Below are 15,217 nucleotides of genomic sequence, written 5' to 3' on the forward strand. Positions count from 1 at the left end.
ATGCAAAACAAGAGAAATTTCAATACACAGCAGTATTCACAGATCGAACCAGATATTTACATACACTTTAGGTAGAAAACATAAAAACTATTTTTACTGTTAAACATTAATTTAGAGTAAACTTTTGTTTTAGATAAATAAATGTTGAAATATCTTTTGAATTAGTTTAATGACAGAATAAAGAGAGACAGAGCTGTCTATTTTATCCCTTTCATCAAATTTAGGAGAACATATACACTAAGTTTATTGTTAATTAATAAGAAAACTCCAGACGATTCCATTCTGAGCTTAAGAAGCTTCTGATAGGTTAGTAGAGTCCATGTGAGTAAATTGGTGGCACAGCTGTGGATGCATATAAGGCAAAACACAGAGCCTGTTTCTGTGACATGTGAAAATCAAGAGATGTCAACCAAAACACCAGGAAAAGAACTGTGGAGCTCCATAAGTGTGGCTCAATTTTGAATACAATTTGGTGCCATTTGCAATTAAGAAATACATATAGTTTTCTCTTTACTCTTAAAGTTAACAAATATGTTTTTATATTTATCAATCTAAAAAAATAAACATTTAGTCTGATTTGATGTTACAATTAAAAAAGTGTTTGTGTTTTTATCTGAAGAGTATGTAAATATCTGGTTTCAACTGTATATTTGATGATGTTGGTGTTTGGCTTGATTGTCAGCACAAAGAGGGAGAGAGGAGCAGAGAGGGAGAGAGAGGAACAGAGAGGGAGAGAGAGGAACAGAGAGGGAGAGAGGGGAACAGAGAGGGAGATGGAGAATGAGGACAGAACAGAGATCGAACAAGAGCAGGTGAGACACACATGTTAGTGAAATGGTTGTTTGCCAAAACTCATCAGAACATGTATCTAGTACCTGTTTCTTTTTAGATACCATTTGTTACTTTTCAAATTCTATATTTATTAAGTTATGCAGGCTTATGAAGGCTAAATAATTATATAAACTTTTCTCAATCTAAATACTGTACTTTGGTAGAATTAAAAAAATAAGTGTAGTGCAGGTCTATGATGATTTTCAGTGCTACTATCATCTAGTTCTGATTCTGGTTCTGTCTTGGTTAAGTCCTAAGTAGTCCTGATTTTGAACTGTTGTAGTCCTGTTTTAATTCCGGATCAGTTCTGGGTCTGGTTGAATTGGGGTTTAGTCCCTGTGTTTTGATACAGCCCGACTTTGTTCTGCCTTGCTGCTTAATTAAAAACTAGTTTAAGGTGTCCTGCATATGTGATATTTATTTTTTTCCTATATGAAGTCATTCTTTTTTAACAAAACTCAAAACGGAGCCTAATAATCTTTCAGTTATTTCTACCCTCACTTAATTTCCTTTCGCTGCTCAGCTCTCACACAGTGGTTCAGCTATGCTCCAATCCGATAATATCATTATGTGAAAAACAGAGAGGGTGAGAGACGCGACAGTCAAGTGGAGCGTGCGTCTGTCCTCTCAGTAAGTGAGTGAGACAGTAGACAGCGGTGTGAGGGCTGTGCGAAAGCAAAAACACATAAATATGCCTGACACCTGTAAACGAAGCAGCGTCTGGCTGGAGTTTAAAGACTTTTTTTGTCTCGGTCTTGGTCTTGGTCTCGTCTCGACTCGGTCTCAGTCTTGGTCTTGGTCTCGATACCCTATTGTCTTGGTCTTGTCTTGGTCTCGATACCCTATTGTCTTGGTCTTGTCTTGGTCTCGATACCCTATTGTCTTGGTCTTGTCTTGGTCTCGGATTAGGCGGTCTTGACTACAAGTCTAGCAAAGACGCAGGAGGCAGCAGGATGTGTTGTCAGTGACTCTGTCCAGTCTGTCAGCTGAACACTGAGAGTGCAGCGAGGTAAGCGTCTGTCAAAGAGGTTAACAGCTTCCTGTCCAATCTGAAGCTCTAGAAGCTGTTTGACACATTCACTGATATGTGCAGCTCAGTGTTTTGTGTTTATGTCAACAGAAAACTGCTGTTTGAGCCTCCACCTTTGACAGCCTTTCAAATGGCCGACACAAATCCTTATTTCTTTCTATCAGAAGCTGGCAGTGTCGTTATCCTTCTGGGTGAACACATGAATGAACAGTGAACACAACATTCAGCCAGAACAGATCCATCACTGATGCTGACGGCTCCTCTTTCTTTCATTCTGTTTGTACATCAGGACTTTTGTTATGTTGCTGTGATGACTCAGTGACAGGAATCACAGTTCACTCAAAGTCTTTTTGTTCTCACTTAAACGTGTTTATTTCTGCTGTTAATGTGGAAGTTTTTGGAGCCTGCCTCTAGTGTTCATAAGAGGAACTGCACTTATGCATAGCCTTAATGTTTCAGCCCCACTGGGTCGTTATTGCAAATGTGTTAAAATATTTTGTCAGCAGTGGAAATAAACTGAAAATTCAAAGAGTTTCAAGCATTTAAATCAGACTAAAGGAGAAACAGGTGGGACAGCAGCTTCATGCAAAACACAGCATAGTGTCTCAGTTTGATCTCCACCTGTTTGCATGTCAGCTTTTTCTTTTTGCAGAGTCAGTGATCAGTATGTAGCTGTGCATGTAAACCTTTGTCTGCAGTCCATTTGCTGTACTGGTTTCTACTTCAGCCACTGAAAACAGAGGCGTGTGAGCGCTCGCTGCTTTCATATTTAGTCCTGCTTATGTGAAAACTTCATGGAGAGTAAATCACATTTGAAGTGCAGCACCAAAGAAGACACTGGACTCTGTGGGCAGTGATACAATCTGCTGACAAATGATTATTCATCACTGTAATAAAATCTTTTTAAGCATGTAGTTACAGATGCATGGGTGGACTGCAGAAAGGCCTCATCAGCTCTTTACCTCATGCTGGGAAATTACAGGTCGTAATGAGAATTTAGGGAAGTAAAAGATATAGTAGTTCAAGTTTTGGGTATTAACACTATTTCCATAAATACTACATTCTGGGTTGTATTTCTTAACATTTGTCATACTTTCTAATCTCGATAAATAGAAAGAAGCACCGAGGTCACAGCAGCCTACGCTCCATCGATGTTGGTTTATTATGTGTTTATTCCTCTGTTCTATATTCTTACAGGATGTTTGTCTGTATCAGTATTATTAAAAGCACGACTTTAAGTGACAGCGCTGCACAAATATTTATATTCTCTGTTTTGTGTCGACACATTTGAAGCTTCTAACGATGTTTCATGTAGATTTGCCCCAGACTCTGAGAGGGAATGTTAAAGTCCCATCACGACAAACGTATCATCATCACAGTCCTGAAGGCCAGAGACCTCTCGCTGGTCTCGACACGTTCCTGAAATCAAATCCCCTCGATTTAAGATGTGTGTGTTTCCCTCTGAGAAATGTCAACACTGAAAAGTACAAACATTTGAAATTATGTTTTTAGTTATTATACATATGGATAATGGTTTCTAATGTTTTAAATCAATGACAAAAACAAGCAGGCTTGAGTTTAATGAGGACAGCAAGATGATCAACCTGCTGTCCTGATGAGAGAATCACCAGCTTCATCTTGTGTTCGATGCTTCACAAGTTTGTTTTTTTTTCCTCGTTTTTCATGAATTCATTTCTCTTGCAGGGACCTCCTGGAACTAAGGGAGAGAAAGGTGAACGGGTGAGCTCTCTGTCTTCATGTTGTTACTTTCACTCAGTCACAAACGTCCTGTCTGCTAACCTGCACATTGAGATATATTGTAAGTAAGTAAGTAAAATTTATTTATATAGCACATTTCACAGATAGAAATCACAAAGTGCTTCACAATAAGATCAGACATAGAAGTAAAAATTAATTAAAAGCCCGTTTGTATAAAAATGTCTTCAGCTGCTTTTTAAAGGAGTCAGTAGAGTCTAGACAGCGTAAAGACAACGGCTGGGAGTTCCACAGCCTTGGTGCCTGAAAAGCCCGATCCCCACGTGTTTTAAACCTAGTACGAGGGACCACCAGTAGCCTCTGACCTGAAGACCTAAGTGCTCGGGATGAAGCATGAGGTTTCAACAGGTCAGAAATATACTGGGGAGCTTCACCTTGCAGTGTTGTGTTGCATCAGCAATGTGAAACTCAAGGATACGCTTTAAGGAAAAAAGAAGTTCATAAACAGCAGACATCCATCCAAGTGTTAATGAAATATCAGCATCATCCAATAAGTAAATATAATCTGTGTAAAGCATAGAAATGTAAATTTTGCATATTGACTGTGAACTAATCTAAAAAAAGCCCAAAATCTCATCATTTTCATTCTTTATGTTGAAAGCTCATCACAGGCTTCATGTATTTGAGTTTCATAAAATAAATTTACTTTAAATTTGCTGTAACTTAATATTTGACACAAGCAGCTGCTGCAAAACTGCTGAAAAAGAAATGAAACAAGTCTGCAGATTTATGTGTAAATTTCAGTCCTAATAATTATATTTGAGTCTGTAGCGCCTTCATAAAACACAGAATATGAATCATTTAAAAACACTCCCACATAACTGAATGTGTTTTATATGAACATCGTTTGGTTTTTCAGGGAGATCTCCAGTCGACAGCATCAGTTCAGGCCATTGCCAGACAGGTCTGTGAACAGCTGATCCAAAGTGAGTTTAAAAGAACAAACCTTTATTTGATAATAATAATAATAATAATGATGATGATGATGATAATAATGTTTGAACTGAATTGTTTTCAGGCCACATGGCGCGCTACAACAGCATCCTGAACCACGTGCCGAGTCCTCCGGTGTCAATCCGCACAGTTCCCGGACCACCAGGAGAGCCTGGTCGAGAAGGACCCCCAGGACCACAGGGAGAACAGGGACCCCCAGGCAGACCAGGCTTCCCAGGACAGAATGGACAGAATGGGCAACCAGGAGAAAGAGGTAAGTTTAACCAAATAGTAAAACTCTGTTACTGTTTAAAACTGAGTGTGAACTGAGGGGCTGCCACACGGCCCAGTATAAAATAAATAAAAATTTTTCTTTCTGTTGTGTTTCCAGGACAACCAGGAGAGAAGGGTGATAAGGGATCTCCAGGTGTTGGTGTTCAAGGACCCAGAGGACCTCCAGGACCACCTGGTAACTTATTTTCCTGCTAAGCCTTTCTGAACCATCCCAGTGATGCGGTGAAGAAAGTCCTGAACATGATCACCTGATTAGTAAAAGAAAACATGTTTCACATGTTTCACATGGATCATTAAGATGTTGTAAAATCCACAGAATTCAACAGAAAATATGAAATTTTTATTAAACGTCTTAAGATAAGTGACATGCTAAGCTAGATTATTATTTTTATTAGTAGTAGTTTTGTTGTTGTTGTTGTTTTTCTGAACTGAACCAAAAAAGTAAACAAATTGTCTCTAAAATTGAATAGTTGATATAATTTTTTTCTATAGTTTTAGTTGTTGAGGTGTTATTAAGTTAATTCTGAGTCTCATTTAAAAATGTCTTAAACATTTATTACCTGGAAAAGTCTAGAAGTACTTTGGCTACATGACTCTGACCATAAAACCATTAAAAACATCACTTTGATAGTTGACAAAGTAGTAGTTTTGACTTTAGATTTTCAATTTTATATTAGTTTTAATTAGTTTTTACCAATTGTTTGCTAGTTTAGTTTAGTTTTTATTTTTTTGAAAATCCTTAGTTTCAGTTTAGTTTTGATTAGTTTCAGTTATAGTTTTAGTTGTGTTTGCAATAATTAAGTGTAACAAAATCCCAGTTTCATCATATCAGTCATTCTCTTCTGCTTATCCTTGGGTATCGTTTAGGTTTTATCTGATACCGGTGCCAAACCGGTACTTTTGAAACGGTGCCGGTGCTTAAACGGTGCTCAAACCGGTGCTTAAAGAATGGAGAACACAAACTTTGTCCAAAAACCTCTCATGTTTAACTGTTTCCCGCAGTAGATGTGCACGGTGTGAGGTCTCGCAGCAAGCTATCAAACACGGCTCATTTCTCGGCTTAAAAAAAAAAAAACGCTATGCGTCACCAGGTGTTTCATCAGATTTGAGGTGTTACCTCCTTTGACAGTATCACAGTATCAGCTTAAAGCACTTGTTGCAGGCTGCTGAGTTTGCATCTTTGCTTCGCCTTGGGCATTTTTAATCTGTAGCTCTGCTCTAAAAGAAACGTACGTACCTGGCCCCGCCTACTATCCTCGGAAACGTAAAATGATTGGCTAGAATTGGCTCAGGAAAAAAAAAGCACCGAAATAAAGCACCGAAATGTGCGCTGCTTTTCGGTCTGGTTACTACCGTTTATGTCAGACACTGGTGCCATCAGTACCCATCCCTAGGTATGTTGCTATTCCAGCTACCATACCCTGCACCCTGCACAGGTCGCCTGTCTGTCGCAGGGCTAACACGCAGAGACAGACAACTCACATTCCCACCTATGGGTTCTTTAAATAAATAAATAAATAAATTAGGGCAGATGAACAACCGTTGACACCAGGCAACTATAAAATGTATATCTTGGCCGCAATGAGACTATTAACTCTTGCAGCACCGGGTGTTCGTAATTTTGGTTCAAGTGAATTGATAAACCTTTTGAAGGCAATTGACTCACACAGTTATGTAGATATCCCAGTCCTGTTGTCTCGGGATGCATCACGCTGCCTTGCCTGGGGTTAGCTTCTGTTTCTGGGGATGAGGGTTGGGCGTACTCCCTTACCTTCTCCAGGTAAGCTAGGTTAGCCTTCTTGTGTGAGCTTTTCAAGTGCACTTTAAGGTTTGTGGATTTTTTTCCTTTAGAAATGTCCCTCATAATTTGTCTCTTTCCACTACAAGACACTTGCTTTATCCAAAACACAGTCATATTCAAAGTAATCCCAAATTGGACTCTGGCGCTTTCTCCAGACTTTTCCTGACATGATTCTGCGCGTGGACGGAGCAGCGACACAGACGACTCGACTAACGTACTGCCACCTGCTGGCATAATGAGACACGGCAAGAAAAAAACCTGGAAACTAAACTTCTTTTTTACCCTTGACTATTGTATGACATGCACACATCAATGAAAACTAAACACATTTTTGCTATAAATTCAGTTAATTTTAGTTAGTTTAGTGAACACTCATTACAGTTTTAGTTAGTTTTCCTTTTTTTGTTTTTATTTTTATTTCCGTTAATGAAAATGTTTTTTCACTTCAAGTTTTCGTTATTTCGTTAGTTTTCGTTAACGATAATAACCTTGTTTGGGCTCACAGTCGGGGTTCTTATGACTGATGATGAGTTTGACCTCACAGAGTGAATCTGTAATTCTAACATTTGTCTTTTGTTTTCTAAACTCTTCATCCTCTTCCTCCCAGGTCCCCAGGGACAGGGCAGACCAGGTAGCTCTGGACCCTCAGGACGACCTGGAAATCCCGGAGTACCCGGTCGGCCCGAGAGCCCCGGTCCCATCGGCCCCCAGGGGCCTCCGGGTTACTGTGATCAGAACTCCTGTGTGGGCTACAATGTTGGAGGTACGTAGTCTCAGAAATATGAGGAAACTATGATCCACCAGTGTTATCAAGACTCTAATTGTTGAGGTTTTTAATTGTTATTATTATTAATTATTATTATTGTCAGCCACATGATTAAAGCAGCAGCCTCCACCGTGACTGTTGTGTAATTACAGCCACAGACTGAAGAGGCTGTAATGAGACTTACAGAAAACCTGCATGTTTGTTCAAATATGTGAACAGAAGAAACTTTTAACTGAGCATGAAAACATTTCACAGCTGATTGTATTTGGACTGAAGTCATGAAGAGAGATGTTCAGTTCTTGTGGTTCATTTTCACACTGAAAAGCTGCCACTGAGTTACACAGAGTGCATGTCACAGAAGTGGGCATGAAACACTACATGTATAAAGGTTCATTTACACTCTGGAGCCCTGCTTTTCAAAAACTGACAGAAATTTAAAACCTCGTGAAGCTGAATTTAAAAAAAGTGACGTCCGGCCACAAGGTGGCGCTAAACATGTTCTAACAACTTTAGACACTTATTTCTTAATTCCACCTTAACAAACAGCATTAAGTCTGTGCCAGTCTTTGAGAGCAGCCTTCATGGTGTAAATGAGCCTTTATACATTTAGTGCTTCATGTTCACATAAAGTCATCCACCCACACTCAGTGTGTCTGAAGGTGAAACACGTTCAGATACACTCACAGCTAAGATGCAGGATTCAGTTTCACAAACAGCAGTCGGTGTGTTGAAGTTAAAAACACAGAAATTCATCTTCAGTGTGTGATTTTTACATTCTGTACAATTTCAAATATCATGCAGCGCACTGGGATTTCTTTTGGACGTGATTTTAAACATCCAAAGACTCGATGGAACGACAGAGACAGAGATGATGTCTTTAACAATTTAGCCTCAAAGTGGCCTTTAAAGGCTCATTTCACCCAAAATAATCAACTCTAAGCAGAATTTGTTGAGACAGTTTGTTTTGAGACAAAACAGCTGAGTTTTTAAAGTTTATTTATTCTGCTGCTTCTTATTTTTTAAAATCATTCATAGACTTTTACAGTGGTAGATTTTTCAGTTGATATAAAGATGATCAAAATGAGGTTCATGTATGTAAAAGCAATCACTGAGTAAATAACTGTGACCTGAGATTTTAGACGTTTTTTCTTATGAGGATGAAAAAAGTTCAAACTTTACTTCTCAAAATTTCTTCAGTCAACCAAAAAACACAACTTTGATTTTGCAGCAGTTTCTTGAACTGAGACCAGATGTTGAGTAAAGATGCTGATTATTTAACTTCAAAGTGAAAAATAAAAGAAACGAATATTTTATTGGAATTAAAACTCATTTAAATCTGACAGATCTTTGAACATCAGCTCTGGAACGACTTCTATTGTGTTAAAGTAGAAGGAAACAAACCTCAATTACATGTTTTCAAAAACAACATGTTTTATTCCACACGTGGTCATAAACTCTGCATCTTAACGTCTCAGTTGGTGCTGAATCACTCTGTGCAGTGAGTGTGGGTTTAATCTGTCACTGGAAAGATGCTCCATGCAGGGTTTTCTTATGCATGCATTAGTTACTAAATATGTCACCATACAAACATTCAACAAATGACAAAATCCACATGAAAGTTGCAGGTGATGAAGCAGCACTGCAGGCAGATGTTACCTTCCAGCATCCACACTCAGTCTGTTTTCTGACCTGCTGCAGGCAAAGACCCAGGAGGCATTTATATCTGAGCAGCTTCACAGCTGATCCCTCACATGCATCCTGATCACTGTTAGTTTGCACCAATCACAAGTCAGCAAACATGTTTTTGAGAGGCTAAAGAAAACCCTGCAGGAGTCATCTTCAGCATGTTCTGTGCATGTTGGTGCTACATCACTGATGTGTTTGAGGTTAAAGGTCACACAGTGGCCTAAACGGAGCTGTGCAGCTTGCAGTCTGCAGGGTGGTCATGTGAGTAATGTCTGCATGTTGTAATCACTCTTCTGTCTCTGTGTTTGTGTCTCCACATCTCTGTCTTCACCTTCTTTTATCCCCATAATAACCCACAACAGAATATTACTGAGACGTTCACTTATAATCAAACAGGGCTGTGCAATTCATGTGTTTTGTCTCGTGCTATAAATCCAATGCACCCTTTTTCCTTCCCAGTGTCCACTTTCACCCCTCTCTAAAACCTTAAATCCCTGACAGTCATGGCAGGTTTAATGTAGCACGATCAGAATTATTGCTATGATCCAAACAACCCACATGTTAGACCACATGTGACGGGAGCTTCAACCGTGATGTGGCTTCAGTTAAGTTTGCATACGCTCATGATGGGCGGAATGTCGTAGTAATTTGGAGCTTTTAGGATTTCTGTGAACTGTTCTTTTTCCAGGCTGGAATGATTGTAAAGCTTAAATCTTTAATGACTTTTGAATTTGGGTCAAAAGTATTCAAACACCCAAACTAATATTTGGTTAAATATACCTTCAGGCAAGCTGCACCTCAACCAGATGCTTTTGTTACCCATGAACAAACTTCTGGCATATTTCTGACCTGATGATGGACCAATCATCCAGGAAGAAATGGGAGAGATCATTTAAATTTGTTGGTTTCCAGGCAGACATTCCTGATCTGTCTGTGGTGATCGACTCAGAGGCTGTTGACCATAATCATAACATTTTGTAAGAGATATATTGCTCCCAGTATTACACAGATATGAATTACTTGGAGAACAACATGCAATTATATACCATCATCTGATCTGATCATCAGCAGATGTAATCTTAATCTCATTATTATCATTATTATTATTATCATTACTTCCTATAGTTGTAGATCCTTAAAAGTCATACGTAGATTTGGTCCAGATAAATCCAGAGTGGCTCACTGAGGTGCCGTATACAAACAGCACTACTTTCTGTGATGCATTTGTTGCTTGTTTTCATATTTTGTTGCATTTTTTAGGAGCAAGAAAAAATATTGAATTATCAGCAGGTTGAAAACGACATACTGTGAACATTGACACAGTCGTCCTCTCCTTACCTTTTCTTCTAGATTATGATCATCCAATTCCTCTTTTTTAATTCCCAGACTCCACTGACTTAATACAAACTCCTGTAACTCGTCCTAAACACTCATCTGCACGACAACTTTGAATATTTTTGCACGCTAAGTATCCAGATGCTTATCATTTTAAAGAAAATATTTGAACACATTCAGTTACTGAAAATATGACAGTTTGAATGTCAGCTAATACAAAACTGATCTCATACTTGCTGGTAATACTTAGACATTTGTCCAAAATGTCTCACAAAACGCAAACATCAAAGCTCAATCTGACTTATTTAAAGCTTTTTATCCTAACGACCCTCAACATTGTCAAATGACTTTCTAACCCTGACTCACAAATCCTGACTGGGTAACTCTAACTTCAAAATCCTCACTTTGTTAATTGACTCATAATCCTGACTTGGTTACCTTGACAACATAGACCTGACCTGGTAACCTTTGGTAACCCTTGTCTCTGTAGCTGTGTCCCAAAACGTCGGCTGCATCCTCCGGAGGCCGCATTTGAAGGCCGATTACGTCACAGCCAGGCGACGAAGGCTGTCCCAATTCGTCGACTCCTTCAAATGCAGCCAACAAATGCGTCCTTCATTTCCCCGAATTTGAAGGATGGGTTGGGTGTGTCCTTCGTGGCCCACCATATCCCAGAATTCATAGCGCGGTCCAGCCAAATTTCAGCTGCCAACAATGGCGGCCGCTGCTAAGTTTTAATATTACTCTTATTAATCTTTCTGGGTCACAAAATAAACTTTTAACATATTTTCAGGCGAGAAAGTAGCTGTGGAAACTTCAAATATCTGCTTGGTTTATCAAGACATCGCATATTTGCAAAAGTGCGCCGACGTTTTCGGAGACGTCTGTTACCCACCCGCTCGATAGCAAACCGGGGGATTCAATGGTCGCTCGAGCCGGCGAGAGCAGCGGACTCCCGGCTTCATCGTTTTCAGACCCCCGCTCTTTCGCTGCTCAGGTTAAACATGATATATAAGTCACTCGGATAACTTAAAAAAATGTAATTGTTTGCCTTATTTCGCTGTTTTATTTGTTCCGGAGTAAATCGGGTTGGCTGAGATCAAAGTTATTAGATTATTAGATTAAATAAAACTTTATTAATCCCCCGGGTGGGTTCCTCCGGGATTTTCACACAGCTGAATAAACATCAAACAGAAAACTGATTAAACAGAAGTGTGAGACAGTCGAGAATTTACGCCAGTGTCCTGTTATATTTTAGATAGCAAGGAGCAGACGGCCGAGTTTATTAAACTCCACCGAGACAGCGGTGACGTTAATCAGAAGGCTAGACCGTCCCATTTCACAGACTCGCACTTCCGGCCTTCTCGGTCTTTGAAGGACCCGGCCCACGTAGACCGCGAAGGCCGGGTCCTCCGAAGGATGCAGCCAACGTTTTGGGAAACAGCTTGTGTCTCTTGCTCCTTCCTTCTTACCCACCCCCTTTTTTCTTGCTAACCCAATCAAAACCCTACAAATTGCTCCAAAACACTGCTTCCTGTGGTGGCGGGGTCAGCCATCTTTGTTTTGGGCTTTTCACTGCCTATCTGCCGGGCTGCTGGTTGGTTCATTGCCTGGTTGGTCGGCATCACAGAAGGCGAGGATGTCACTCACGGCGGTGCTGTCCCCGCAGTCCAACTACCACCCAGCGTCTTCCAGAACTACGGCGAGGTCGAGGAAGACGATCCGTACCGCTACTACCAGCCCAACTACCCGGCCCCTCGACCAGTGGCACCCGATGATCCCGCACTGGCCCTGGGTGACATTGAGCTGAGGTCTCCTGGCGTCTACCGCACCTCTCGGAGTGTGAAGGAGGAGGAAGAGAAAGTCGGGTCGAAGAGACGACTAAAGAGAGGCGCCGCGTGGACTAACTGAGAGGAGTTGATTCTGATTGGGCGGCTCGGAGCTGCTATGGACTAATCAACAAGTGCCTGATGTAAAGGATTTCTTATGGACATTGTAGAGGGACGGGAAGGGATACCAGTCGGGACTATTGTAACTCATCTATGCTATGTTAAGAAAACTGTTTCAAAACAATTTACATTTTGTTTGTTTTTCATTTGTCAACAATATTGTTTGGAAATCGTCGGATCTCAAAGAGGGTTCATGTTTCACAGGTGAACTGTTCTCACAGACGGTATAACAAAGGTTCATGTAGCCACCAATGATGTTCCCCGCTGGTTTCTAACGTTTCATTTGGAATCCTGTTTGGTTTCCTGATACTGTTTAAAGAAGCAATGGTTCAGTCTGAGAAACCAGTGGAAATGGTCAAAGGGGTCGTGACCTCTCAGTTCATAGACAGCAACACATTAAAGGTGGTGGCTGTAGCTCAGGTGGCAGAGCAGGTCAGCCACTAATCAGAAGGTCGGTGGTTCGATCCCAGGCTGCCTCCTGGCTGCATGCCAAATATCCTTGGGCAAGATACTAACCCCATGTTTGCCTACTGGTGGTGGTCAGAGGGTGGCGCCAGTGTCCGGCAGCCTCACCTCTGTCAGTGCGCCCCAGGGCAGCTGTGGCTACAATGTAGCTTGCCATTGCCAGTGTGTGAATGTGTGTGTGAATGGGTGGATGACTGAATGTAGTGTAAAGCGCTTTGGGGTCCTTAGGGACTGAGTAAAGCGCTATACAAATGCAGGCCATAAAGTACAGTGCTGAGTCAAAACTGGGCAAAAATACAACTGTCCATTATTTTTAACTGCTTCAATAAGGATCATGGGGAGGAACAGAGTCTCTGCTAGTTAACACACAGTGAGTGGTTTATCACAGGGCTGTCGGCTGTTTGCTTCAACCAGTGGAATATTTAATTATATCCACAAGAAGAGAAACCAATACAACAAGAGTCATAACCACTTGTATAGATCCACATGTAGATATGACAAAAAAGATTAAATTGTAAAATGAACACTAGGAACACTGATGAACTTCTCATTATTCAGTCATTAACAGTTATGGTTTAACATGTACTGACCAAGATGTAAACGATCTAAATGGGCCTCAGAATGTAAATCTCTTTGAAGCAGAGTTTGATAGAGAATCTCTGCAGTCATCAGCACACAGCTGCTGGATTATCCCAGGCTTAACTTCACTGCTTTGAATTAAACACATCAAGAAATCTACGACTCCAGATACTCCATCTACCTTAATATCTGCAACATTAAACTCTGTTATTACAAAGTAAACACAGCTTGAAACAGACTGTTGAACAAAATAAATAAAAACCTGACAAATATCTAAATGTACCACTGCTTACCTTCAGTCCCTCTGATGATAAATGGTCGCTCAGCTTTACTGATTACAGTTTGCTAAATCATACACTGCTCGCTCCCTCAGTCCTCACAACAGCAGCTGAACTGCTCTGAACTCTGCATCTACACACAGATGATCTAAACAAATGGAGCCTTAAATCACGTCCCACTTTATCATTTTTATTCTTTACTGGTCAGTTGATTAAATAAAAAATCCAGTGGTTTTAAATAAGACTTGAAACGACTGATTTTGACCCTAAAAGTTTCAACTTTAACTGTTTACTGAGGTCACAGATCGACTGAGGCAGTTTCCCCACAGACGTCTGTTTGTCAAACGCTGCCACCTTCTGGTCATCAGAGAGAATTTAGGGTTCAAGGCTAATCAGACGTAGAAGCTACATCCTTCTTTTATATACAGTCTGTAACTGTCCCTGTGGTCGTCTTAATCAGAGACTCGTCTGTCATTTATATTTTTAACCTGGTTGGTTAAGTGCCTCCAAACGGTCCAGCAACAACTTATTTTCAAACTGTCTCCTTCAGTATTTTCTCTTTAAAGTCTGTTAGTCTTAAAAGATTTTATTTCACTCTGTTGCTTCTCTGACAGAAAAATAACATAAAAATATCTAAAAGGTTTTGATTTAAATTGCAAAGTATTTGATGAAAATGATGTAATCTGTCAGTGTGTTGGTCCTGTCCTGCATCAGTCTGATTATTACCTCCAGTGTCTTTGTTTTAAAGCCTCTCAAACTTTGCCGCCAGTTTCCAACTTCAGAACTAATATTTATGTAAAGTTCTGCATGTTTTTGTTTATGTCAGTCACCATGCAGTGTATCAGTTTCTAATCATAGAGCCATACAAACATTTTATTGTTACATATTCATATTATTTTGTAGTGTTTGAGTGCAGGTATTGTCACAGTATTAAGCTCAAACTGGTCTCTGTGTTTGGGGAAGCTGATGAAAATATAAGTTGTAAAAACTGAGATTATTTCTGTGTAAATGTGTTTTGGTTCAGTCTGTCAACCCACAGTTTTACTCAGAGAAGCAAATTTAACAAAACTGTTATTTTTCACAACGCTCTCTGTTTCTTACTTGGTGTTTTTATTTAGTTATCACTTCATTTCTTTTCTTGTCTTTATATTCAGACTTTAATCCCTTTAGTCTCATTGTCTGAAAAAAATCCCAGTTATGTGGAGGACTGTGCTTTTATTCAACCTTGTGTTTGATGTGAGTTTGGCCAGAATTTGAACTTTGAACTTTCCTTCTGACTTTAGTGTTTTGAGGCCTTCAGGTCTGTGAGGAGAGCAGTTCCCTCTACACCTCTGACCAGAATGTTTAAAAAAATAAAATCAAGGAATTAATTTATTTTTCACTGGTATTGATTTCTGAGAACAATAAAACTGAAGTCCAACCATCAGTGCTGCCTGTGTGTGTGTGTTGGTTGTAAATGTGTTGCTGGTCTTGTGACTGAACTGTGAAGTCTAA

The 15,217-nt window shown here is 40.0% G+C and overlaps 1 protein-coding gene across 1 annotated transcript; it reads left to right on the top strand.

Annotated features, from left to right (window-relative positions):
* The first annotated feature begins 768 nt into the window (after window positions 1–768).
* Window positions 769–12,779, top strand: LOC120435777 (collagen alpha-1(XIV) chain-like). The gene is made up of 7 exons (XM_039605903.1): window positions 769–812; window positions 3,566–3,601; window positions 4,497–4,563; window positions 4,656–4,844; window positions 4,962–5,039; window positions 7,273–7,428; window positions 12,122–12,779. Exons 1-7 carry the CDS (start codon window positions 774–776, stop codon window positions 12,361–12,363), a joined length of 807 nt encoding a protein of 268 aa, XP_039461837.1. The 5' UTR covers window positions 769–773; the 3' UTR covers window positions 12,364–12,779.
* The last annotated feature ends 2,438 nt before the right edge of the window (window positions 12,780–15,217 follow it).

Source organism: Oreochromis aureus, linkage group 22 (assembly GCF_013358895.1).
Source record: "Oreochromis aureus strain Israel breed Guangdong linkage group 22, ZZ_aureus, whole genome shotgun sequence".
NCBI classification, from domain to species: Eukaryota; Metazoa; Chordata; class Actinopteri; order Cichliformes; family Cichlidae; genus Oreochromis; species Oreochromis aureus.

What these genes read in the sequence shown, in the direction of transcription:
- LOC120435777 (XM_039605903.1), top strand. Translation starts at nt 774, where the DNA reads ATGGAGAATGAGGACAGAACAGAGATCGAACAAGAGCAG. An exon ending in CAGAGATCGAACAAGAGCAG is followed by an intron (nt 813 to 3,565) that starts GTGAGACACACA and finishes TTTCTCTTGCAG; the next exon opens with GGACCTCCTGGAACTAAGGG. An exon ending in TGTGGGCTACAATGTTGGAG is followed by an intron (nt 7,429 to 12,121) that starts GTACGTAGTCTC and finishes CTGTCCCCGCAG; the next exon opens with TCCAACTACCACCCAGCGTC.